General features: G+C 44.6%; 1 protein-coding gene across 1 annotated transcript in view; it reads left to right on the top strand.

Moving 5' to 3' along the window:
* Positions 1-20,630, top strand: part of LOC103738938 (S-adenosyl-L-methionine-dependent tRNA 4-demethylwyosine synthase) — a 109,021-nt gene extending 88,391 nt beyond the window's left edge. Inside the window, exons 14-16 of the mRNA XM_008839139.3 lie at positions 2,067-2,177; positions 13,022-13,189; positions 20,104-20,630. Coding sequence (XP_008837361.1) covers positions 2,067-2,177; positions 13,022-13,189; positions 20,104-20,325 — 501 coding nt within the window. The 3' untranslated portion in view covers positions 20,326-20,630. The remainder of the gene's footprint in view (positions 1-2,066; positions 2,178-13,021; positions 13,190-20,103) is intronic.
* Positions 20,631-26,921: the final 6,291 nt, after the last annotated feature.

Below are 26,921 nucleotides of genomic sequence, written 5' to 3'. Positions count from 1 at the left end.
CTTAACTGTATGCACAGTGCATCTGTGCAAAAGATGACTTTTCTGTATGCTGAATTGTATTACTTGCAAAAGCTGGTAAAAACCATCTTTGCATGCCAGGATTCAGCAGCACTGAACTTTATTTGCTAAAAGTTTCAAGACTTGTGTATATAAGTAAAACTGAGGCTGGTCTGTAGTTGGCTGTGCATTTTAAAAATTTATTTGTATTCGTGTGTGTGTGTGTGTGTGTGTGTGTGTGCGCGTGCGCGTGTCTGTGGAGGCCAGAAGAGGGTGTTGGATCCCCTGGAGCTGGAGTTACACCTGGTTGTGTGGTTGTGAACTGCCTGAATTGGATGCTGGGAACTGAACTTGGATCCTCTGCAAGAGCAGCAAATGCCCTTAACCATTGAGTCATCTCTCCAACCCCAACTGATGTGTTTTAGCCTCAGTCTTTGAAGCATGCCAGCTGTTTAAATGGAATCTGGAAAATTCCTGTCTTTTCCTACTTGGTAAAATGTCTTTCCAAAGATGTTCTGAGTATATGTGAGTGAATGCATTTGAGGTGCCTGGCAGATACTCATTAAACATCACTAAGTTTTCTTCATGAAAGATCTCAGATATGCAGGGTGCAGTGGGCAGGCCTGCCATCCCAGCTCTCAGGAGGTGGAGACAAGATAATCGTCATCCTTGGCAACCTAGTGAGTTAAAGGCCAGCCTGAACTGACCGACACTTGTCACAAGCAAACAAATGAAAGGTCTCATTTCTTCTTTATGAATTATGAGTTTCTCAAACTTCAGTCAGGAACTTGGAGTCTTTCATCTCTTTCCTCTTCCTTTTCTCTCAGTTATTTTGAAACCAGCTCCCTGAGGCACCTTGGAGCTCACTGCTCACCATGAGCAAGTCACCCAGCTCAGGCTTCCCCTCAAGGGCTAGTTCTCAGCATTTGATCGGAAGCCCTCAGTAGTGGTCTTTCAATATCTTTACATCTTTATTGGTTTGTTTTGTGTCCTGGAAGGGAGCCCCATCGCAGGTGGTCAGCTTCCATAAGCTTTCACAGGCTTCTGTGACTGGTAACCTTTTGAAAGTCCTGTGTCTCTTTGGGTTCAATGGTAGACCAATAGTGATCATCCATGAACAAGATTTTCCCAGCAACAAGAAATGCCAAGAGATTATTAATAACAAGAAAGCAGGGAAGAAAAGAGTGATAATTTTTATCATTAACAATCCGAGTGATCATTGTTTGAGAGCACAAGGTTTATTTAATTTTCCATGGCCTAAAACGATTTCATCAACTTGCTCTTTTCTTTTTCTAAAGACTTTCTATTAGCATGTATTAATTATGCATGACAGTGGGTTTCACTGTGACTTTTGCATACATGTATATGTTACCAGCTCTGCTCCCTTTCCTACCTCCATTGAGCCCCCTTCTCTTCCCAATTAGTACCTCTACTTTAATGTCTTTCTGTATGTGACCCAGTGTCACCACACAGTGTGTTGTTTACAGGTTTTTAGGCAACTTAGCAGTGGCTACACCACTGGGCAACCGGCTATTTTTTACCAAAATCTAATTCAGTGTATATGTGTTCAGAAGCCTTTGGGTGCTTGACACAGTGTTAGATACTGTGAAGAAGAGAGAAGACAGTTGCTAATGTCTGTGCCCTCCCCCTATAAGGTGTGTGAGAAGCTTTTTACATCCTTGATGTTGTTTTCCATCTGTCTGCAAAATGTAACTTCAGGGACTGGAGGGATGGCACTTGCTAATCTTGCAGAGGACCCAGATCAGTTCCCAGCACCCAAATAGCAACTCATAACCACCTATAGTTCTAGCTCCAGAGGCTCCAACACCTTCATCTGGCTTCTGTGGCCTTCTGTGCACTCACATGCACAAACCTACACATAGACACACACGTGTGCATGCACACGCACACACACACTCTTGTACTTAGAAATAAAAATAAAATAGTTTTTAAAAGGTAACCTTAGTTGAACTGACCTTGGTTCTCTGGATAGAGAACACTGTAGAAATGCTCTTGACTCCATGACTCCCACTGAGATTAAAATCAAATTTTGTTTTCTTCCATTTCAGCAACAACGAACAGTCTACAGACTGACGCTTGTGAAGTGTTGGAATGTGGATGAACTCCAGGCCTATGCTGAGCTTGTGTCCTTGGGAAACCCTGACTTCATTGAGGTGAAGGTGAGCTCTTCTGGCTGGTGGCATGCTGTGGCTGAGGCCTGGCTAGCCAAAAGCTTGAGAAAAGCTTTCTGAACAGCAAGCGAGGGCCAGGCTAGAGTGTTAGGCTGCAGCTTCTCTTTGAGATGCTGGCTTTCTCCTGGGCACTGGGGCGGCTGCGTTGAAGACCAAGCTGTTGCTCTTTGAGAGCTTCTACTGAGGCTGGATAGATGGCTCAGTGGTTAAGAGAGTATGCTGCTTGAACAAACAACCTGGGTTCAGTTCCTAGCACCCATGTTGGGTGGCCTACAACCACTTCTTACTCCATTTCCATGGAGATCTGATGCAGTCTTCTGGCTGCCATGGGTACTGCACTTAAGTACACATAGACACACAGACACATACACACTCACATGCATAAATAAAAATTAAAAAAATAATCTTTGGGGGCTGGAGAGATGGCTCAGCAGTTAAGAACACTGGTTAGTCTTGCAGAAGACCCAAGTCCGAATCCCAGCACCTACATGGCAGCTAACAACTGTCCATAACTCCAGTCCCAGGGGATCTGACGGCCTCTTCTGACATCCGCGGGCATTGCACAACAGGGGTGCATTTACCTACATGTAGGCAACACATACATACACCTAAAATAAAAATAATAAATAAAACTTTCTTAAAAAGTTAAAAAAAATCTTTGATTTGAGATGGTCAACACAAGATGAGCCTGTACCCTGTAGCCACAGCAAGCCAAGAAATGTGTGGTAGTCATTAAACTCTTACTATGAAAAATTTCAAACCTATTGTAGGTGTAGGGTGATGGTTTAAGGAGTCATACCCTCCTGTCATCTTAACTAGGAGCCTAGGCTGGGGCTGGGCTGGTTTCCACTCGGCTGCTGCTCGTTTTCCCTGTTCTTAACTCTGAAGATTTTTAAACAGTCCCTCAGCTATATAAGCTAAAAGACATTTTTTGTGTTTTTTTTTTTTTGGCTTTTTGAGGCAGGGTCTCCCTGTAGCCCCAGCTGTCCTGGAACTCACTATGTAGACCAGGCTGGCCTTGAACTCACAGAGATCCGCCTGCCTCTGCCTCCTGAGTGCTGGGATTAAAGGCGTGTGCCACTACACCTGGCTTCTTTAAGTTTTTATTTGTAGCCCAGGCTAGCCTGGAACTCACTATGTAGCCCAGGCTGGTGGGCTGTGTACAAGAGGCAAACAATGAGACCCTGTCCAAAACAAGGCAGAGGCAAGGGCCAACACCCAAAGTTGTCTTCTGACCTCTACACTGTGGCAAATGTGCACATACACACACACACACACACACACACACACACACACACACACACAGACTGGGGGGGGAATAAAAGCTGGGCATGTGACACATGCCTCTGATCTCAGCATCCAGGAGGTGGAGGCAGGAGGATTATGGGTCAAGCTCATCCTTGGCTAAATAGTGAGTTTGAGATGTGCCTGGGCTAATGAGATCTTATCTCACAAAAACATAAATAAATGTTAATTAATAAACAAAATTGCATGGAGGTCTTTGGTTAAGTGACATGGAAGGTGGAACCATTCACTAAGGTAGAGAAAACCTGGGTAATTTGGTGAAGGAGTTTTCCAAGTTCCCTTGCTGGCCATATTAAATTTGGGGTCTTTAAATATTCTAGTATAGGTTTGAAGAGGCCACAAGTTCTGTCAAAATAGTTTGGGGGAGAGGAGGCTGGAGGGATAGCTCAGTGGTAAGACGGTGGCTAACAACCATCTGTAACTCCAATTCCAGGGGATCCGAGGCCCTCTTCTGACCTCCAAGTGTATTGCACAAGACGGGTGCACTTACATGCAGGCACTACATTCATACACATAAAATAAAAATAATAGCTGGATGTGGTGGTGCATGCCTTCCATGGGATTTGATGCCCTCTTCTGGCACGGTGCATTTATATACATGCATGCAAAATATCCATACACACAATAAATAAATAAATAAATAAATAAATAAATAAATAAATAAATAAATAAATAGTAAAATATTAAAAAAAATAGTTTGGGGGCTAAGGCAGAGCTAGAAGTAATGGCTCGGAATTCATCTGGGTGAGGTGGTCAAAGGCTTTTTGGGGCTAGTGAGTTTCCGAAGAATGGCTGAAGGTGATAGGAAAATCTGTCTCTGAAAGCTAAATCTTGCTTTTTCAGTGCGTGGTCTTGAAATTGAATATTCCCTGTGTACTCAGAGGGGGTTGCAGTTTGCACAGGTCTCTGTCAAAGTGTGGGGAGGTGGGGACCCTGGGCTGCTTGCCCTCCTAGGGGCTTCATCTTGTCTCTGGTCCAGCCCGACACTCTTCTTTTGAAATCACTCTCAAAGGTTTCTGTTGGCAAAAGTTTTAATGACACACAGATACAAACTGCATTTGAAAATATATGTCCTGGTTCAAGAAAAGTTCTCCAGCAGCAGAGGTTAGTGATGTCTTAATTTATGATTTAGCTATTAAAAAATGCTGCCTCAAATTACACCACAGTCAAATCTGATTTTATGATGCTTGGCTGGATCACAAGAGCCCATCTCTTCCTTTTGCCTTTCTCTTTTCTGTGTCTCTCTTTTGAAGTCATGTTTTCTTTTTTGAAAGATTTTATTCTTTCTATTTTATGGGTATGAGTGGTTTGCCTTCATGTATGTCAGTTTACCATTGTGTATGCCTGTGCAGGCCAGAGAGGGCATGAATCCCCTGGTACTGGAGTTGTAGGTGGTTGTAAACCACCATGTGGGTGCTGGGAACTGAATTCAAGTCGTCTTCAAGAGCAGCCAGTGCTCTTACCTCTGAGTCATCTCTCCAGCTCCTGAAGTCATGTTTTCTACAGTGAACATTTTACGATTAGAAAAAAATAATCGACAAATATTAATTTTGATCTTTTTTTTTTTTTTTAAAAAAAAAAAAAGGGTCTGATGTAAACCTCAAATTCACTGTGGAACCAAGAATGACCTTGAACTCCTAATCCTCCTGCCTCCACTTCCTAAGTGCTGGGATTATAGTTGTGTACTGTCACTTCTGGCAGTAGCCAGTATTATTTTTTTGAAAAAAGATGGCTACTTGTTAAACAGTATAATTCTCTAATGGGGTTTTTGTGTGTTGGGCATCTGTCAACATGACTAGAGAATAGAGAAAGCTGTGCTGTAACCACACAGTTTCTTTCAAACAAGTTCCAGCTCTGTTGCTGTATTCCTACATTGAATGGCATTTGGAGCTCTCGTCTCGTAGTAGCCCTCACTACAGCACTGGAGGATAAAACATGGTAGGGATGAGCTATTGGAGAAGTGAGTACTGTAGTCAGCAGAAGTCCACAAAAATGAGATAGCTGCTTTGGGAGGTTTGACAATTTTAAATCCTTAGAGAAATTTGTATACAAGCTATAGTGAAATCTGTGTGTGTGTGTGTGTGTGTGTGTTTGCATGTGTCCATGTGTATGTGTGCATGTGTATATGCATATGTACACATATGTGTGTGCACATTTGTGTATGTGTGTGCATGCATGTGTGCATAAGTGTGAGTCTCTGGGTGGGGGGCAGCTAGAAGTAAACCTTAGGTGTCATTCCTGTGGTGCTGTCCATATTGTTTTTTTGAAACAGAATCTCATTGGCCTGGAACTCACTGAGTTGGCTAGGCTGGTTGGCCAGCAAGTCCCAGGGATCTACCTGTCTCTGTCTCCCAGTGCTGGAATTGTAAGCATGTGCCAACATGCCTGGCTTTTTTTACATGCGTTCTGGGGATGGAACTTGCTTGTACAGCAAGCACTTAACTTACTGAACCATCTCTCCAGCCTTTTAAGCTTTTCTTTTCAAAATTATTACATTTTATTTATTACTTATTTATTTGTGTGTGCATGTCTGTATGTGTCATGGTGTATATGTGGAGGTCAGAAGACAACTTTCAAGTGTCAGTTCCTTCTACCATCTGTATGACCTGGGGATCAAACGCAGGTCATCAGGCTTAGCTGATGTGCCTTTGCCCACTGAGCCATTTCACCCCTTCTCCTAAAATGTTTTTAATAATAGAGTGTAATGGAACCTATCCCCTCTTGTCTTATGGGGAAAACACAGTCACACCAGCCTGTCCCTTCTCCTCAGTGTGATCTTGTACTGTCAGCACTCCATAGAGACACCTGCTCATCCATCTTTACAACTATTCTTAATAGCCAAGATATGGACTCAGCCTGGGTTTCCATTAGCAGATGAATGGGTAAAGAAAACATGTGAGGCTGGTACACTGGTTCTGTGAGAAAAGCCTGATGAATGAGTTTGATTAGGTGGAAAGGGAGAATCAATTCCATAGAGTTGTCCTCTGACCTCCACATGTGCGCCATAGTATGCACACGCCTGTACACTCACACACAGTAGAATATATGGAATGTTTATTGGGTTGTTTGCCATTCTGTGGGTGGAACCCAGGCTCTCGTGCGTGCTATGCAAGCTCTGTACCACTGAGCTACATCTAGCCCTTCTCTTTCTATTTGAAACAAGATTTTACTCAGTTTCCCAGGCTGCCCTTGAACTCATTCTATAGCCCAGGCTTACCTTGAATCACCAGTGCTCCTCCCTTAGCCTCCCCTGGGCTGGGGTTTCAGGCATGCACTGTGGGTGGAACCCAGGCTCTCGTGCGTGCTATGCAAGCTCTGTACCACTGAGCTACATCTAGCCCTTCTCTTTCTATTTGAAACAAGATTTTACTCAGTTTCCCAGGCTGCCCTTGAACTCATTCTATAGCCCAGGCTTACCTTGAATCACCAGTGCTCCTCCCTTAGCCTCCCCTGGGCTGGGGTTTCAGGCATGCACCCCCCCTTACTGTTTTTGTTTTTGTGGAGGGTTTTTTTTTTTTTTTTCTGAGATGGGGTCTCTCTATAGCCCCACTTGGCCTAGAACTTGTACATAGACCAGGCAGGCTGGCCTCCATCTCACAGAGATCCACTTGCCCCTGCCTCTCAAGTGCTGGGATTAAAGGTGTGTGCCACTGCGCCTGGTTTTACATGTTGCTTCCTGAAACCCAGAGACTGAAATGGGTCTGGGGGCATGGCTCAGCAACAGAGTGCTGGCCTAGGTTGTAAGAGGCTCTAGGTTCCATCCCCAGCACCTCAAAAAAAAAAAAAACAAAAAAAAAACAGCAAAAACCCTTCAAAATAAAGAACAGTCAGTGAGTAAACGGGTGGTGAGTAAGCAGGTGCGTTTTTCCTACTCAGTAGGAGGAAGCTAGTTAGTATTTCACAAGGCACCTTCTTTGCTGTCATCTTCCTGCAGAGGACCCAAGGTCAGTTCCCAGCACTCATATAGGTTGACTCACAACCTCCTGAACTCCAGCTCCAGGGGAGCCAACACCTTCTGGCCTTTCTGTGGGCACCTGCATACACATGAACATATATACATGAGACACATAATTAAAAATAAAGTATTTTTAAAATGGAGGCCATGGAGACAATTGGGAGGAAGAGGAAGAGCAGGAGGAGGAGGAGGCGATGGCTTCTCTAAAAATCCTTTGTTGAGAACCAATATGGCAGGCTGTTAGGTGAAACACCTTCCTGAACACTACTGGTGTTTCAGGTCTGTAAGTAGAGCCCTCATGATCTGAGGATGAGAGATTATGCTGGTGATTTCCATAGCTCCAGAGAGAGCCTAAAGAACAGAAGACGTCTTTCACCTGCGGGCAGGGCAGGGCGGCTTAGGAATGCTTACTCACAGGCAGAGAGCAGCACTTAGAAGTCTTGAGTCATGACTATTCCTACTCTTGACAAAGGAAAAGTTTCCCCTGAACCTTAGGGAGGTTTGGTTCAAGGTTAATAGTGCATGCCCCCAGACTGGCCCCTGGCTAGTTACCATGCTCAGGTCTTCAGCTCTGCAAACTTGTGCAGTTCTGCCCGTCAGCTGCATTTCAGCTGAACATTTTTTAATTCATTTCTGGGACTTCAAAGTAGAAGTAATTTGGGTGAGGTGGTATACGCTTTGTCATCTCAGCACTTGGGAGGTGGAAGCAGGGGGATCTGGAATTCAAGGTCATTGTCAGCTACATAGGGAATTCAAGTCCTAGAATACAAGTCTCAAAAAAAACAAAAACAGGGCCTGGTTTGATGACTCAACAGGTAAAGGTGCTTGCTGCCAAGCCTGAGGACCCGAGTTAAATCCCAGGACCCACATGGTGGAAGGGGAAAGAGAGTCAATCTGCCAGCTCACACACACACACACACACACACACACACACACAGAAAAAACAAAAAAAAAAACCCTTCGCTATTCAACTTCTTTTTAGCATTTAGTTTTGTTTTATTGACCTAACCAGATTAAGAAATTCTGTCTTCCATTTTCTACCTGCTTTGTCATTTTATTTTGAAGATAATTGTGTTTGTTTGTCTTTATGGGCATGTGTGGAGGTTAAAGGACATCTTGGGGAAGTCAGTTCTCTCCTTCCACCTCTGGGTCCTGAAGATCAAACTCAGGTGGTCAATCTTGGCAGTAAGTGCCTTTATTCTCTGAGCCATCTCACCAGCTCCACAGTTGTTGATACATATTCAGCATGTTCCAGTATATCCAGTATAGTCTGGGACAGGTCACATCACCTTTGAAACTAAATTACTGGTGCTAAAATTGGTCACACACACACACACACATATATATATATATACATATATATACACATATATATATAGTGAAGGGGGGCAGTGGGGCTGGGGGGTGGAGTGGGGAAAATAGGGCCTGGTTGTGTAAGCTCACGTGCAACTTTCTATTTTCCTGCTTCAGCCTCCCAAGTGCTAGGATTACAGGTGTGCACCACCATGCCCACTAAAATAATAATTGTTTTAGAGGTTTGTGTTGAGAATTCAGTGGAATGACCTGTTCCTGGACTCAGCAAATGACCTGAGTGCCTTCCATTTGGCTCTTCTATGTAAAATAAACTGATATAAACTGTTTCTGTATTGTATCAATTTCCTCTTTTCATTGCCAGTCCTGGAAGGTATTTTTTCTTTTATATTCCCTGTAAATTATCACGTATATTTTGGCCTCATTATGCTTAAATGGGGCCTTCATTTGCTAGCCCAGGATTCTTAGTCCTCACTGTTTGCAGTAAATGAAGTTTTGTCTTTGTGCTCTCTGCCTAAGAACAGGAAATGTTTGATAGTTATTTGTTGCCAAATAGTTTTTAAGCCTTTCTCTGTTAATACCAAAACTGCCCACAGGGCTCAGTTCTAGCAGAATGTGCCCTCCTAAATGATGTCAGCTTCATGGGTTCCCTGTCTGTCCATGCAAAGGTTGGAGGTCAGGGTCAGGGTCAGGGTCTCGCCAGTACCGCATATATTCCCTATCAGTTGTTTTTCTTATGGTTGCAATTGAATACTCTGTAAGGTACAACTTAAGAGAGGACAGGTTTATTCTGGGTAAGCATCCATCATTTTGGGCAAGGCATGGTGGTGGGAGTGTGTAGCTGCTTGTTCACAACTGGGCAGATCTGTAAGCAGACAAGATAGGGTGTGTGTGTGTGTGTGTGTGTGTGTGTGTGTGCGCACGCGCATGTGTGTGTGTGTGTGTGTGCGCATGTGTGTGTGTGTGTGTGTGTGTGTGTGTATGCGTGTGAGTGTGTGGTGTGCATGTGGAAATCTGAGGACAGCTTTTAGGAGTTGATTCCACCATGAGGGACCTGGGTATCAAACACAGCTCATCAGACTTGGTGGCAAGCACCTTTACCAGCTGAGCCATTTCCCAGCCCTCCTTTCTTCTTTTTTGTTTAGTTTGAGTCCTTAGTCCGTGGGATAGTGCCAGCTACATTCAGGTCTTCCCTCCTGTCCCAATCCTCACTGGAAAAACTTGACAGTTAGATCCTAAGGTGTATCTCCTAGGTGATTCCAAATCCCGTCAAGTTGAAAGTAAAGATTAACCAGCATAGATACTTAACTTCTGTTTGACAGTTCGTTGTGACCATTAAAGAGTAGAAAATTCAGGACTGGGGATGCAGCTCATTAGATGATGTACTTGTCTAACATGCATGAAGCCCTGGGTTCTGTGCCCTCCCCCCAACACTGCATAAACCAAGTGTGGTGGTGCACGTTTATAATCCCAGCACTTGGGAGGTAGAGGCAGGCGTTCAAGGTCATCCTCAAGCCATATAGGGAGTTCAAGGCCTGTCTGGGCTACATGAGACCCTGTCTAAAAAAATTAGAAAATTTCTGAATAATATAATAAAGATTTTTATTAGAAGAGTTTTGGACTGGGTGTGATGGTATACACCTGTAAGTCTAGCACTTATGAGGCTGAGGCAGGAAGATCAGGAGTTCAGTGTCATCCTTGGCTACGTAGTGAGTTGGCGCCCAGCCTGGGCTACATGAGACAACAGCAAGGTTTAATAAACCACAGTGTGCAGTACATATTCACACCAAGTCCCCTTTAGCACCTCATGATTTGTTATTTACTAATAATAAAGTATTAAAATATCTCCCACAGTCATTAAGAATATAAGATCTTATCTGAAATCTTTGTGCTTTGAGGAACTTTTAGAGTTAACTACTCCACCCAATTGTGAAACTCACCATACCTCACAAGCAGTATTTAAATTAAAGTCAAGGTCATCTCTTGACTTGTCTGTAAACCCTCTTCCACGTTTTTGTGTGTAGGGTTAGTAAATGGTTTTCCAGCTGTATTTTCCTAATGATACCTTGATTGTTATTATTACTTGCTTTTTACAATTCACCTGAAGCTCAGTTTAATGAAGTCTGTAAGTCACTGAGCAGAAGCCATTTTTATGGTTATTCTAAGGAAGCTGGGTTGTGGGTAGTTAATATTCAGCAATGGGCATCTTGGTTCAGCACACCAGCAATCCCTGCCAATGGCCATCTGGAGTGAGCATTACAGAACTCATCTGAGTCTTCTGCCAAGTTCCAACTTCACCATCTGTAGGGGTGGCCACCATAGCACTCCTGAATACCATGATTTTTCTTTTTAGTGTGACACCATTCTGCCCCCTGCACTATGTGTGTCTGTGTGCATATTTGTGTGTCTGAGTCATGTGTGTGTGTCTGTGTTGTGTGTCTATGTGAATGACTGTCGTGTGTATGTTTGTGTCATAATTATGTCTCTATATCCGTGTCATGTATGTCTATGTGCCTGTCTGTATTTGTGTGTGCCTGTGTGTATCTGTGTTATGTGTATGTCTGTGTGTCTGTGTAATGTGTGTATGCCATGTGTGTCAGCATGTATGCCTGTGTCATGCATGTCTCTGCATCTGTATGTTATGTGTGCATATGTTGTGTGTGGCATGTCTGCATATGTGTCAGTGTGAGTGTGTGTGTGTCTATGTGTATGTGTCTGTATTTCTGTGTTTCTGTGTGTTTCTGTGTATGTGTATCTGTGTCTGTGTGTGTCTGTGTGTGTGAGAGAGAATTGTGTAAGCTGCACACACCTTCTAGGTCAGCTGCTGCCTATGTCTAGACTATCCAGGCCAGTTGAAGAGAAAGTCCGATTTGGAGCTGGGCATGGTGTCATCCCAGCACTCACAAGGTGGATTCAGGAGGATCAGGAGTTGAAGCTCATTAGGCTGCATAATAATGAGCCTGGGCTACGTGAGGTGCTGTTTCCAAAAACCAAAACCAAAACCAAAAAGCATGATTTGGAGATATCTGAAGATATCCCTAATTATTAGAAAATTAGTTATTTGTTAATCTTTAATTTACCAAGTAGAGGACTGAAGAGACTTTGGATTTTACATGACTGGGCTCAGAGGTCAAGAGTTAGAGACTGCCTTATCTTACTGTATCTGCATGTAATAGGAATTTCTGTCTTTCTGAGATAAGTTAGGCTTGCATATAAATCCATGAGTGTTTCTCCTTTGGCGTGATTCTTTGTTTTTATAAACTCATACTCAGTGGGGCTGGAGAGATGGCCCAGCAGTCAAGTGCACTGGCTGCTCTTGCAGAGGACACAGGTTTAGTTCCCAGCACACACATGGCATCTAAAACCATCCATAATTCCAGTTTCAGGGGATCTGGAGTCCTCTTCTGGCCTCTACTCATGTGATACACATACAACATGCAGGCAAACACATAAAATAAAAAATCTTAAACTAAATATATACTCAAAGCATATCACTGGTTCTTTACAGTGACCCACTCCTGTAATCCCAGCCCTCATACAGAGGCAAGTGGATCACCACAAATTCTAGACCAACCTCGGCTGCATAGAGAAACCTTGTTGCAAAAAACAAAGTAATCGCCAGACGTGGTGGTGCACACCTTTAATCCCAGCACTCGGGAGGCAGAGGCAGGTGGATCTCTGTGAGTTCAAGGCTGGCCTGGCCTACATAGTGAGTTCCAGGACAGCTGGGGCTACAGGGAGACCCTGTCTCAAAAAGACCAAAAACAAACAAACAAACAAACAAAAAAAAACAAAAACCCAAGAAACAAAAAACAATCTCCTTAAAGAAGAATTTCAGTAGGATCGTCGTCCTCATTGCTGTGACAAAACACCCGACAAAAGCAACTTAAGGAGGATGGGTTTATGTGGCTCACAGTTTGAGGGCACATCATGGTGGGAAGGCATGGCGGCAGGAGTGTGAGGCAGCTGCTCACATGGCATCCACAGTCAGGAAGCAGAGAGAGAGATGAATGCTGGTGCTCAGCTCACTTTCTCCTTTTTATTCAGTCCACACCCCAGTCTGTGGGATGGTGCTGCCCGCATTCAGGGTGGGTCTTCCCTCCTCAGTTAGCCCAGTCTAGAAACTCCCTCACAGACATGTGCCAAGGTATGTCTCCTGGGTGATTCTAAGTCCAGTCAAGTTGACAGAGAAGATTTACCATCACATGCTGTCACCCTCAGACAGGCCTGTAACCATCCCTGACTGCTGTGGTTCCCACAGGGTGTGACATACTGTGGAGAGAGCTCAGCAAGCAACCTCACCATGGCCAATGTGCCCTGGCACGAGGAAGTGGTGCGGTTTGTCCGTGAGCTGGTGGATCTGATGCCTGACTATGAAATCGCATGTGAACACGAGCATTCCAACTGCCTCCTGGTTGCACACAAAAAGGTAAGGAGTCCAGCTGTGCTGCCCCACCCTTCCTGCCCCTTCTGTTTCCTCTTTATTTCCCCTCTCTTTATTACAGGAAGGTCTGTATTCTAGTTTCTTTTCTGTTGAGGTGATAAAACACCTGGACAAAGAGCAACTTCAGGGAGAAAGGGATTATTTAAGCTCACAGTTCCAGATCTCAGCCCATCATTGCAGGGAAGTTGAGGCGGGAACTTGAAGCAGCTGGTCACGTCACACCCATAGTCAAGAACAGAGAGAGAACAGATGCTTACTTAGTGAAGCCAGCTTTCTCCTTCCTTATGCAGTCCAGACCTCACCCCAGGGAATGGTGCCACCTGTTTTCAGGCTGGTTCTTCCACATCAATTAACAGTTGAGACAATCTCCCACACATATACCCACAGACCAACCTAACCTGGGCAGACCCCTCTCTGAGAGTCTTTTGCTAGGTGATTCCAGGTTGTGTGAATCTGACAATGAAAACCAACCTAAGTTTGCTCCCCGGCTCTCATGTATAAAAAGCTGGGCGTGGTAGTGCACACTTATAATCCCAGAGCTGGGGTAGCAGAGACAGATGTATTGGGCCCTTCACAAAAGCATTTGTATAATTGTTTTTATTGATCTGCCTGGGTAGAATTGACTTTGATGATATCAGAACTAAGGTTCACTAAGGATCCAGGTGGTAGACTGTGGGGTCCACATTGGGTGAGGCTCTGCTTTGAGCCCAGCGTGGTAGCGCATGCCAGGAATCCCAGCAGAAGGCTCTCTGTGTGTTCAAGGCCAGCCTGGTCTACACAGAAAGCTCCAGGCTCAAAAAGAGAAAGGAAGGAGGGAGGGAGGGAAAGGGAGGAGGGGGGGAGAGAGAGAGAGAGAGGAGGGAGAGGAGGGAGAGAAGATGGAGAGATTGGTTGATTGATTATACTTAGAATGCATAGCACAGAAAACCCCCCTCATAGAAATGTTTGGAAGCTCTCAGTCATGATGCTTCCAGAATTTCTTTTCATGAGAACTGTGGGTTGAAAGAGTCACTCCACAGTTCTAGTCGCCATGAGGTAATCAAAAGGACGCCACATGGCCAATTTGGAAGCTGTGAGTTCTCTCAACCCAGCAGTGCAATATCCAGCAATGGCATTTCCTTCTGAATTTTAAACTGCTGCAGTGTTCCAGTGAGTTCTCTGTTCTGATACATGGGTGGCCACTGCTGTGAGGAACAGTCCAGTAGCCCAGCCCCAGGGAAATTGAAGTCATTCAATCATTTCCGGCTGTGTCTTCTGTCTTCTCTTCACGGTGCTGAGGTGCACATATCCCGTCATTCCCTGATCACATCTCTGTTCTGTACACCAGTGTATAGGAAAGGAGGTAGGAATGTGGGCCAACCTCCTGTCATGTGATCTCTTCTCATCCCTCTGGGCTTACAGCTGGGTGAGGTCACCTTAAATCATTAAGGTCAGAGTCACCAAACATCCAGTTGTCAATCAATCAGTCTGTCTTCAGGAGACTGACTCATCTCTGCCAGGGCTCCTGAGAGACTCTGCCAGCCCCAGGGGCCAGAGGGAACTGCTTTCTTAGCATTATACAAAGACAGTCACAAGTGAAAAGGAACCCCAAGAGCTTTTATCTGAAAATAATCATGGACTAGTGAGGTGATTCAGGGGGGTAACTGCCTTTGCTGCAAAGCTGAAGACCTGAGTTTGAGTCTTGGGACCCCATGTTGGAAGGAGAGAAGCAACTCCCACAGGTTGTCTTCTGACTTCACACATTTGGTGGCAGCCCCCCCCCAAGTAAAGGTACTAAAATTTTTTTAAATAGTAAAATAAATAATACATTCATAGATTAGGGTCATCATTTTAGCTCATGGTATTAGACCTCAGCTAAACTATCTTAATAGAATTTGATTTTTTGAGACAGAGGCTCACTATTGTAACCCTCGCTGGCCTGGAACTCACTATGTAGACCAGGTCAGCCTTAAAATCACAAGAGATTCACCTGCCTCTGCCTCCAGAGTGCTGGGATTAAAGACGTGCGCCTCCAGAGCTTTAACAGACTCTTTTAGAACATTTATAATGATAAAGCGCCTATGCTGTCAATATGTGGTTTGGAAATTTTCTCTGTGAAGATGAAAAAGCGAGAACTGGTTGTTGGATTGTTCCTGATAGCGAGTGCACTCCCGGCACGTCTGGTTCCATGCCCTGCTCTGAGCAACCTGGCTGTCCATTTGGGTCCATGCCTCATCCCCCTTGTGTCCTTAAGATCATCCATGACCTTTTGAGCTTGTTTGCATAGATTTACCTCTGCCCCTTCTGGGGTTTGGGGAATCCCTGCTGCCGGATGGCCCCTGTCTCTGGACACTTGCCCTCATACCCTGAGATCTGGGGCCTCATTTCTCTGTTTACACAGCTGTCTTCCCGCATGGTTTGTGTGTCATTCATGCTACACGCTGTCCTTTTAGTATCTTCTCTTTTGCATGAAACAGTTTGACTTTTCTGTGCTACATTTACTGAGTATTTTTATTCTCAAATTGTCTTGAGTAGCGTGTAAAAATTCAGTTTTATCCTTGGAGCCTGGTGGCTCAGCACTGATTTCAGAGTCACTGACTGCTTTGGACTGAATTTTGTGTCCCTGCCCCTCATACCCTATAATCTTATATGTCAAGTTTCTAACTCCCCCACCTCCAGATTGGCTGTATTCACAGAAGGGGCTTCAAGGCAGTGATTGAGGTTGCTTGGGGCTAAGAGAATGGGGCCCTCCCTGATCTGATAGAATTAGCAGTCTCAGGAGGAGAGACACAGGGCAGTTTGTAGAAAAGGAGAAAAGTCCATGTTGTAAAAGGAAGGTAGCCAACCAGTAAGACAGCCATTCTAGTTTGCTTTCTGTTGCTGTGATAAACTCCATGACCAAAAAACAGCTTTGAAAGGAAAGAGGTTATTTGGCTTACACTTCCGTATCACAGTCCGTCATCAAGGGAAACCAGGGCAGGAGCCTGGAGGTTGGAAATGAAGCAGGAATCATAGAGGAACACTGCTACTGGCTTGCTCCCCCTGACTTGCTCAGCTACCTTTTTAAAAAAAATGTATTTATTTATTTTTGGTCTTTTTGAAACAGGGTCTCCCTGTAGCCCCAGCTGGTCTGGAACTCACTATGTAGACCAGGCTGCCTTTGAACTCAGAGATCCACCTGCCTCTGCCTCCCAAGTGCTGGGACTACAGGCATGCGCCACCATGCCCAGCTTATAAAAAAAATTATTTTTTATGTGTATGTTTATGAACCTATATGTATGTAAGTGCACCCATGTTGTGCAGTGCCCCTGGAGGTCAGAACAGGGCATTGAATTCCCCTGGAACTGGAGTTATGGACAGTTGTTAGCTACCATATAAGTGCTGGGAATCGAGCTGGGTCCTCTGCAAGAGCATTCCATGTGCTTAACTGCCAAGCTATCTCTCCAGCCCCTCAGCTACCTTTCTTATACAGCCCAGGTACCTGCCTAGGGGTGGTCCTGCCCACAGTGGGCTTAGCCCTCTTCCATCAATCAGCAATTAAGTGACTCACAAACATGGCCACAGCCAATCCATTGGAGGAAGTTCCTCAATTGAGGGTCCCTCTTCCCAGGTGACTCTGTTTGTGTTAGGTTGACAAAACCATCAAGCACAATAACCCTCCCTAAAAGCCAGACTGCAGGGATGTGGTCTTAGGCTTCAGCCTCCAGAGTGGTTCTGGAGTTCTTCTGCTGAACACCCAGTCTGCAGCATTTCTCACAGTGGCCCAAGGGAACCAGTTCACCCAACCACAAGTTACATCAGCTTGTGTCCTTAGAGCCTGGGACTCAGAGTTGTCATTGCTCAGTTCCTAGCTTAAAATGGTCATATTTGTGAAACTGGTTTCTTCCACTTTAAACCAGAGTAGAGTTTTAGAAGACTGTTAGCAAGGACTCCAGCACAGAGTTTGCAAAGTACATTTGGGCTGCGTCAGCGATTCTTACAGATGAGATGCAGTGTGTGGGTTGTTGTGTTTCATGGGTGTGTGTGTGTGCATAGATTGATTTTTTTTTTTTTAACTGTAGGCTGGGCTAAAAAATTTGGTTTATTGCTCTAGTCTAAGCACATCCTTTGGTCTCTTAGACTATCTATGGCAAGTTATCCTTTTTTTATTTTGTTTATGTGCTTTTTTTTTTTTTTTTGAGACAGGGTCTCCCTGTAGCCCCAGCTGTCCTGGAACTCACTATGTAGACCAGGCTGGCCTTGAACTCACAGAGATCTGCCTGCCTCTGCCTCTGCCTCCCAAGTGCTGGGATTAAAGGCATGCACCACCACGCCTGGCTGTTTTTTGTGCTTTTAAAAAAAGGTTTATTTTTAATTATGCATATGCATGTCTGCCTGTCTATATGTGTATGTGCATATAAGTGCAGGTGCCTATGGAGCCAGAAGAGGGCCTTGAATACCCGGGAGCTGGAGTTGCAGATGGTTGTGACTGCTAGATGTGGGTGCTAGAAAACAAAATTGGGTCCTCTGGAAGAGCAGTAACATTCTTAACTGCTAAGCCATCTCCCCAACTCTTTTTTTCCTTCCTTTTGAGACGGGGTCTTGTGTAGTCAAGGATGGCCTTGAACTCTTCATCATTCAGCCTCTTCCTCCAGAGAGCTGGGATTACAGATGTGTGCCTCCATACCTAGCTAGAAAGATGTTTCTATCACAGTACTGGAGAGCACTTGTGTACAGTCAGTCTTCAGAGGGAAAAGCTATAAAATGCAGAAAGCCTCAGGGCACCATTTCAAAGAATGGTCCTAGCAGAAGGAGAACTCATAATTCACAGGCAGGCTAATTAAGCTCTTACATGCATTTGGCATTTTCCCCTAGAAAGCTCTTAACTGTTGGTTGTAAAACCAGGTGTCGTTAAAATTCAGCATATCTTATCCTAACTCCAGGAAACTATATTTTTCCATTTTTAGGACTCTTTTCAACTATAACAGAGTTAATCAGGCTTTTTGCTGTTGTTTTACAGATTTATTATTTTATTGAGTTATTTATTTGTGTGTGTGTGTGTGTGTGTGTGTGTGTGTGTGTGTATGCAGTGCTCACAGAAGTCAGAGAGGGCATCAGATTCTCTAGAGCTGGAGTTTGTAGGTGGTTACGAGAGCTGCCATGTGGGTCTGGAAACTGAACTTGGGTCTTCCACAAGCTCAGTACACTCTCTTAAACCCTGAGTCATCTCTCCAGCCCCGTTTTGAGACAGGCTTTCACTGCCTCATCCTCCCAAGTATTGGCACTACAAGTGTGTGCCACCCAGCTGTGGTTTGGAGTTTGTTTGTTTTTGTTCTTTTAAACACTGTGGTGTAACAGAAGTGCTTCTCTATTTACAAGTCATGGTGCAACATACTAGTTTTACATTTATACAAACATTTACACAAACAAGTGCCAGACAGATGTTTTGAATGAAAGGCCTTTGCTACAGAATGAATATTTCCTTGGGGTCTCATCAGCTGCCTCTCTGTTCTCTTCATTCTACAGTGAGGTTTGAGAAGCAATTTGCTTAAGAGAGTGCAAACTGGATTATTCCCCGTTATTGAATTGAAATTCTTAACAAGGCTTTCTACTAATGAGATATCGTAGGCACGTTAGGACAGAAAAGCTAGGGACAGTGTCTCAGAATTAGAAGACATTGATTAAGGGTTTTCTCATAACTCAAGCAAAGTTTAGCAATAAAAAGTCCTCTGCTAGTTCTGCTAACAGAGAAATCCATACCAGATAAAAAGCAGCCACAGCAGGGGAAATTAGAGTTAGTTTACACCAAATGTTAATGATCTGCAGCCATTTGCGGAGATATTGCTGAAGGAAAACTTGATTTCCAGTTCAAGGAGGTTGCCCTCCCTGCCTCCTTTTCTTTTCAGTGCTAAGTGGCGCAGGCTGGCCTCTGATTCTCTTGATCCTCTTATCTCTAAGGGGTCTGGGATTATAGGCATGAGCTGCTGTGCCCATTTCAGGAAGTATTCTTTATTTAGCATTTGGGCTTTTCAGGCACGATGCAGTGTAATCTTCAAGAAACTCTCCCTGTGGGACACAACCACACTGGAAACAGAAGAGTTGTAACATGATTGGAGAAACTAGACTTATTTGTGATTTAAAAAAAAATTTTTTTAGGGGGCTAGAGAGATGATTCATCAGTTAAAGAGCATTTGTTGCTCTTGCAGAGGACCCAGGTTTGATTCTCAGTACCCATATGCTGGCTCACAAAAGCTAGTAATTCCAGTTCCAGGGAATGGAATGTCCTTTTCTGACCTCTGAACACCAGGCGTGCACATACATTCATATAGGCACACTCTCATATCATAAAGTAAAAGTAAGATAAATCTAAACTAATCAGAGTTTAAACATTTTTGAGCCAGGGTCTCATGTAGCTTGAGCTGGCCTTGAACTCTTTTTTTTAAAATATTTTATTTATTATTTTTATGTTATGTGTATGAGTGTATTGCCTGCATGTATGTGAGTGCACCCATGTCGTGCAATGCCCTACAGGTCAGAAGAGGGCTTTGGATTCCCCTGGAACTGGAGTTAAGGACGGTTTGTAGTCGCCATGTGGGTGCTGGGAATCAAACCCAGGTCCTCTGCAAGAGCAGTCAGTGCTCTTAACTGCTGAGCCATCTCTCCAGCCCCTTGGCCTTGAACTCTTGATCCTCCGGCCTCCACCTCTTGAGTGCTGGAATTACAGCTTGAACTCTTGATCCTCCTCCACACCTCTTGAGTGCTGGAATTACAGATGTGCACCAATTTATGGGATGATGGAAATGAACCCAGGGATTCATGTGTGTAGGCAAGCCCTCTATCCATTGAGCCACACCCCTAGCCTTGAGGACTTCTTGGTATGTATTTGATCTTTCTTTTTCCTGTGTATATTTTTACTTCTGACCCGACAACTTTCCTTGCAGTTTAAGATCAGTGGAGAATGGTGGACGTGGATTGATTATACCCGCTTCCAGGAGCTGGTCCTGCAGTACAACAAGAGCGGTGGGTCAGAGACCTTCAGTGCACTGGATTACGTCGCCAGAACCCCACACTGGGCTCTATTTGGTGCCAGGGAAAAAGGCTTTGATCCCAAGGACACAAGATACCAGAGAAAGAACAAAGTGAAGGACGTTTCCGGATGCTGAGTTTATCCGGCTTGTGGACCCAGGTCCATCCCGGGGGCAAAGCTTGACAGCCATGTTTCAGAGTTGGACACGACATGAAACTGGACTGGAGCCACAGCACCAGCACTTCGAGAGCCTGGGACCTGCTCTGGGCTTCCTCCCAGAACCCAGATCCTTTCCTGATTTGATTTCTAACAGGAAAATCACTTGGAGGTGAAAGAGACAGCCATTGTTGGGATTTTAATAGTTTAAAATTTTATTTTAGTCAAATCTTCTAAATGTTGTTTGTGAGTGTTCCCCAGGGAATAAAATCTTCCTGTCTCTTCCTCCTGGACTGTTGACTATCTTTCCCCCCTTTCTTTCTGTTTTCTTTGAATATGTTCTTGTTCTGTAGCCCAGGCTAGACTTTACCTCACTGCATCCTCCTGCCTCTGCCTCCTGAGCACTGGGATTATAGGTGTGAGCCACCACACCTGGGTTTTAGTCAAGGTATTAAAAAAAAAAAAGAAAAAAGAAAAGCTCAAAGCTAAACCTGAATGATTATATTAAGAAACATGAATGGAAATGGGAAGGAAAAAAACATCCTTATAACTGTATATCTAAGGGTCAGGTAGTGGAAAGTGAGGGGGACCTTTTTTCTTTTTTTTCTCCCTCCCTCCCTCCCTCCCTCCCCCTCTACTTCTCTCGCTCTCTTATATTTTTCTTGAAGCAAAGTTTCAGTTTGTTAAGAAAAGGTTTTGTTTTTTTTTTTTGGTCTTGTTGAGATGGGGTCTCCCTGTAGCCCCAGCTGTCCTGGAACTCACTATGTAGACCAGGCTGGCCTTGAACTCACAGAGATCCGCCTGTCTCTGCCTCCTAGTGCTGGGATTAAAGGCATGCGCCACCATGCTTTAAGAAAAGGTTTTAAGGGCTGGGGAGGTAGCTCGTAGGTAAGGTGCATGTTGTGCAAGTAGGTCTGACTTTCATTCTCAGCAGTCTCTCCCTTTCCTTTGAGTCAGACTGGTCTCTAACTCCCTGTATAGCCTGGACAATGATTTCTTGAATGAATGGCAAAATTGTTGTATTAGGGCCTCATCATCTGTAATTCACTCCAGCAAATACCTACAGACACTGGCTCTTCTTTTTGTTGGAGATTCCTCAGTAGCTAAAGGTGCCTTAGAAGGACCACTCTGCTCTTCTGATGCTGACATTCATGGAAGGCAGAAACAGATTCACAAAAATGAATGCTGAACATCAGACACAGATGATGTTTGCCACCACGGGGAGAGGGATTTTGAGGTGAGGGGGGTACACTTCTGGTGGAAGATAGGGCAGTCTCTTGGAGGACATGAGCTGTCAACCAATGAGAAGAATCCTGACTCTAGAGGTGGGAGAAGGGCTCACCTCCCCCCAAGTGACTGAGTGATTGGATGATGCAGATGTAGGAGAGGGGCTGGGGGGTGGCTCAGTGAATAAGAGCACTTGCCTTGCAAGCCTGAGGACTTGAGTTCAAATCTCTAGCACCCATGTAAAAAGCTGGGGTACACATATAACTCTAATGGCTTCTGAGGATCCCTGGGGCTGATGGCTGCCTGCTGGCTCCAGGTTCAGTGACAGACCTGTCACGAGGGAATAAGTTGGGGAGTGATAGAGCAGGACACCCGAGGTCCTTCTCTGGCCTCTGTGTGTGCCAGGCACACTCACATGTGCATACACACACAGATCTAGGAAAGGGTCAGCCAGGAATAAGAAGCATCATGGGTGATGATGACTCAGGGAGATGCTGGCCAGGCCTGGCCCTAAGAACAGTTATGCAAAAGAACAACTTGATCTGATTTGCATTTTAATGAGATCACTGGAGCTGCAGGTTGGAAAAAGACTTGGAGAAACCGAAAGGCAAAGTTGAGTTGAGTTGGTAAAGTATTTTCATAGAACAGACTATAAGTAACATGCCTCCTGGGGTACGCTTATATGTATGATAAGGGTTACATTTGTACAGTGTCCAACTCTGTGCACTGGATTACAGAGCTGTGGATGAATCTGAGAGAGCTCTAGGAAGCAAGCTTAATGAATGTGGCTGCAAACTGGTCAGAGGAGTTGGGAGTTCAAAGGTCAGTGCCAACCCAACATGTTCTTGCTAAGAACCAGATGGGGATGACCATGGTATTAGGAGGACTCTGGGTGGGAGGGGGATGTCAAGACAACATTCGGGTCTGAAGACAAGCTAGGGGGAACAAATGGGTGAATCATGGTGGGAGTTATCAAAACCTGAGCAACGGCTGGAGAGGTGGTACAGCAGTTAAGAGCCTTTGCTGATCTTGCAGAGGACCTGAGTTCCAATCCCAGCACCCACATGGCACCAATCTGAAACTCCAGCTCCAGGGGATCTGAAGCCCTCTCTGGCCTCTGTGGGTACTGCATTCATGTGTACATACACAGGTACATAAACTTAATTAAAGGATCAAATAAATCTTAACTCTCCTAAAACCTGAGGAAGAATGAACTTACCTGTGGAGGGTATAATGTGAGACTAGAGATACCTTACCAGGCCTTGATTATCTGCAGCACAGGAAGTAGGACTACTGGTAGGAGATGGGAGGGACACACCATAGAGCCACAGAAACCCAAGAAGGGCAGCTATCAATACAAAGTGAATTTCAGAAGGAGTGTGTGTGGGGGGGGCAGGAAACAATCTTGGCTGTCATTTCTTAGACCCCATCCACCTTGTTTTTTGAGACAAGTCTTTAATTGGCTTGGGAGTCTGCAAGTGAGTGACACTGGCTGGTCAACTGGTCTCCTGGGCATTATAGACTAAGTTTAATTGAGCAGTGACAAATGCCCTTGGCCACACCTATTTAGATATTTTGTTCTTTTCATTTCATACAATAAAGTATCTTTGTATTGGGAAAAGACATTGTGGGTACTGGAGAGATGGCTCAGTGGTTAAGAGCACTTGCTGTTCTTGAAGAGGACCTGGGTCCTGTTGCTAGCACCCACATCAGATGGCTCACAGTTGCCTATAACTCCAGCTCCAGAAGATCTGATGATTTCTTATGGCCCCATGTGCACCTACCTGTATATGGCACACATATATACACTCAGGTACACAGACACATATACATAACATAATTTTTTTTTTTTTTTTTTTTTTTTTACAAAGACAAAACACTACTTTTTTGGAGAAAAAAAATTCAACAAGCAAATGCCCCCAGTCTCTCACAGGGCAATTCTAGGCAGGTGTTCTACCTCTGAGCCATGCCCCAGCCCCTCACTGGGGTATTCTAAGCAGGGGCTCTACCACCAAGCCAGCCCCCAGCCCCTCACTGGGGGATTCTAGGCAGGTGCTCTACCACCGAGCAACATCCCAGCCCCTCACTGGGGGATTCTAGGCAGGTGCTCATCTCCTGACTCATACACCCCTAGCCCTGTGATTTGCTTTGTAGTTACATAGCTATTCATTTCCAGCATGTCATCCTTTCTCCCTCATTCTGTGGGCAGCTCTCTTGGGAGCCCTTTCTCAACCCCCTCTTTGGCTTGAGGGAGGGAATGCAGGTGATGTTTTGTTCTCACCACTGGTCAGTCTATGTCGGGGTGTGTGGGCCATTAGGCAAGGCCCCCCACAGCTCTTCTTTTAGAAGCCCATTATTTTAATTTCCAAACCTTTTAGAGACGACAGCAACAACAGCAGCAGCACACTCTGTCTGCCTTCCAATTATGACAATTCATGACTCAGAGTCACAAATTGGTCATTTTTTTGGCCACTACATCCTGTCCCACTCTGCCAGTCTCCCCTCTTATAGACCCAGGCTGAGGTTCCCAGGGAAAGGGGGATGCTGACGTAATGGCTCCTATTTCAGATTATCACCCTGGGAGTTGGGATGCCAAGGTTGTCTGCAGTCCTGGGGAGAGGAATAAAGGAGGAGCTAAATCTTATTTCTTTATAAAGTAACTCCATATCCGGTACATTCATTTCACTGCATTCTGTTTACCAGAACTAATGTGTTTATTAAATTTGCCTGGAAAATCAGAAAATACCCCCCCCCAATTACTGCATCACTCAAACACATCTAAAAATAAAGGACGTGTTCACAGTGCTCAAACACTTTATCTCATTAAAGAACGACTTCCTCAGTCTAATGGAATCCCAACAGCTAGTCTGTGAGCTAGTGTAGTGAAGAGGAGGGTATGACTGGCCTTGTGCCCCACAGCTGAGGACAGAGGCAAGTGCCCACCCCCCCAAGACCAGTCCCTCTACCATCCTTCTATAGGAAAAAAGTCGCTTTTAGATTCTCCCTGTGCCCTGACCTTACTTCTTGTATGCTTAGATTTTTTTTTAAGTAACAACTAGAAATCTCTCTCTTAAATAAAGGAAACTCCTTTTTCTCTTTGTTTCTGTTTGGGGGGCTGGGGCTGGAATCCAGGGCCTTATGTACCAGACATAAGGTATGCTGTGGCAGTTTATCAGTTTAAAATATTTACTTCCACTTAGACTACTTTTTGATACTGTAACATATATTGGAGACAATCAACTTATACAGAAGAAAGGTTTCTTTGGGCTGACCATTTTGGAGATCTCAGTCCACACTTCTTTAATGTTAGCTCCACTATGTCGAACCTGTGGTGAGGATGAACATCGCTACAGAAGGGCATGATAGAGCAAAATCATTTCTGTCACGGTGAGCCAGCCAGAGAGAAAGAGGAGTTAGTTGGGGTACCGTTATTCCTTCAAAGACACCCCTCACAATGACCTAAAGGCCTTTTCCTGGACCCCACCTCTTCTCAGTAGTGCCATGGTTGGGAATTCAGACTTGGGGAGATATTAGTAACTTTGGAATTGCTGTGTTCAAAATACCCGACAGAAACAACTTAAGGGAGAGAAGATTAATATTGGCTGTGGTTCCAGGGGCTGTCAATCTGTCACTGTAGGAATGGCCTGGCCAAGCAACTCAGTTTATGGTGATGTAAGTGTGTGGTGGAGATTGTTTGTGTTCACACCACGGTGGACCAAGAAGGAGAGAGACCGGGACTGGATGTAACTTTCAAAGTTCTACCCTCCACCCTCCAGTGATGTACTTCCCCACCTCCTAAAGGTTCTACAACCTCACAAAACAGAGCCACCTGGGGACCAAGTGCTTAAATAGGAGTTTGTGGGGTAACATTTCCCTTTCAAACTATTATAGAGGACATTGAATATCCTAGTTACAACACCTCTGTCCTGGTTAGCTTATTCTCAGCTTCACATAGCCGAGAGTCACTTGAGAAGAGAGTCTCAATTGAGGGATTTCCCAGATGGGATTGGTCTGTGGGCAGGTCTGTGGGGATTGTCTTGACTGTTAATTGATACAGGAGAGCCCTGCCTGCTGTGGCCAGCACCACTCCCTAGGCAGGTGGTCCTGGCCTGTATAAGAAAGCTAGCTGAGGGTGAGCCTGTGGAGGAGCCAGCAAGCAACGTCCTCCATGGTTTCTGCCTCAAGTTCCTGCTTGGGTTCCTTCCTCAGTGATGGACTGTGACCTGGAAGTGTAAGCCAAATTAACCCTTTCTTGCCCTAAGGTGCTTTGGTCATAGTGTTTGTCACAGCAACAGAAGAGTAACTGTATAACACCTCCTTCCCAACCCAGACCTTCTCCCCAGAGTTGGGATGGGCCTTCTCTCCTCCAGAGACTCATCTTAGAACGGGCCTCATGCAGAGCTATTATACAGAAGAATGAACGCAGGAATCATTTCTTTGGCAAACTCACAGAGTAACAGATCTCTAACTATCCTAATTATCTACACTTCCCTCCTATTCAAACAGTTCTCAGTGCCCTAATATGTCATGAACACTTAGTAATGGATTCATTTAAAAGATCATTTTCTTTTTTTACTAAGTCAGAGGTAACCTGCTACATTGAATACTGACAGCCCTTTTGAAACACCTTGGCATCTCTTTTGGTTTTAAAAGACTCCAAATGGTTTTCTGAGTTTAAGCAGGACCAATTTATTCTTTTAAGATATATTAATTTGCAACAAACCATTTTGGAATGACTCATAACATCTACAGCACAGTTTCCTTCCACCCAGTTCAAAATAATTTAATGTTTTTGGTAGTTTTCTTCTGATATGTAGGGGTCAGTGGATCAGGCTTTCCTCCTCCTCCCTGTTCTCTCCCCCACCCCCTTTCTCTATGTGTGTGTTTATGGGTATGCTTGTGTATACAGATGCATGTGCACATGTGTGAGTTCTTGTAGCATTTAAAGGGACAACATTGGCTGTGATTTGTCAGGCACTGTTCACCTTGGTTTTTTAAAACATATTTTTAGCCAGGCATGGTGGTGCATACCTTTAATCCCAGCACTCAGGAGACAGAGGCAGGCAGATCTCTCTGAGACCAGCCTGGTCTATATAACGAGTTCTAGGTCAGCCAAGGATACATACATAGTAAGACCCTATCCCCCCAAATTTTTTATTACATTTTATTTATTGTGTGTGTGTGTGCACATGCATGTTTATAGGTGCATGTGCCACAAGGCACATGTGGAAGTCAGAGGTCAGTTCTCTATCCTCCATGTTCTGGAGATGGCACTCAGATTATGAGGCTCAGCAGCAAGCAAGCACTTTTACCCACTGAGCCATCTTGCCAGTCCCCTGCTTATTCATA

The sequence above is a fragment of the Nannospalax galili genome, unplaced genomic scaffold (genome assembly GCF_000622305.1).
Source record: "Nannospalax galili isolate Female #2095 unplaced genomic scaffold, S.galili_v1.0 scaffold899, whole genome shotgun sequence".
Lineage (NCBI taxonomy): Eukaryota > Metazoa > Chordata > Mammalia > Rodentia > Spalacidae > Nannospalax > Nannospalax galili.
Note: the sequence above shows the minus strand (reverse complement) of the source record. Positions and strands in the feature narration are given on the sequence as shown.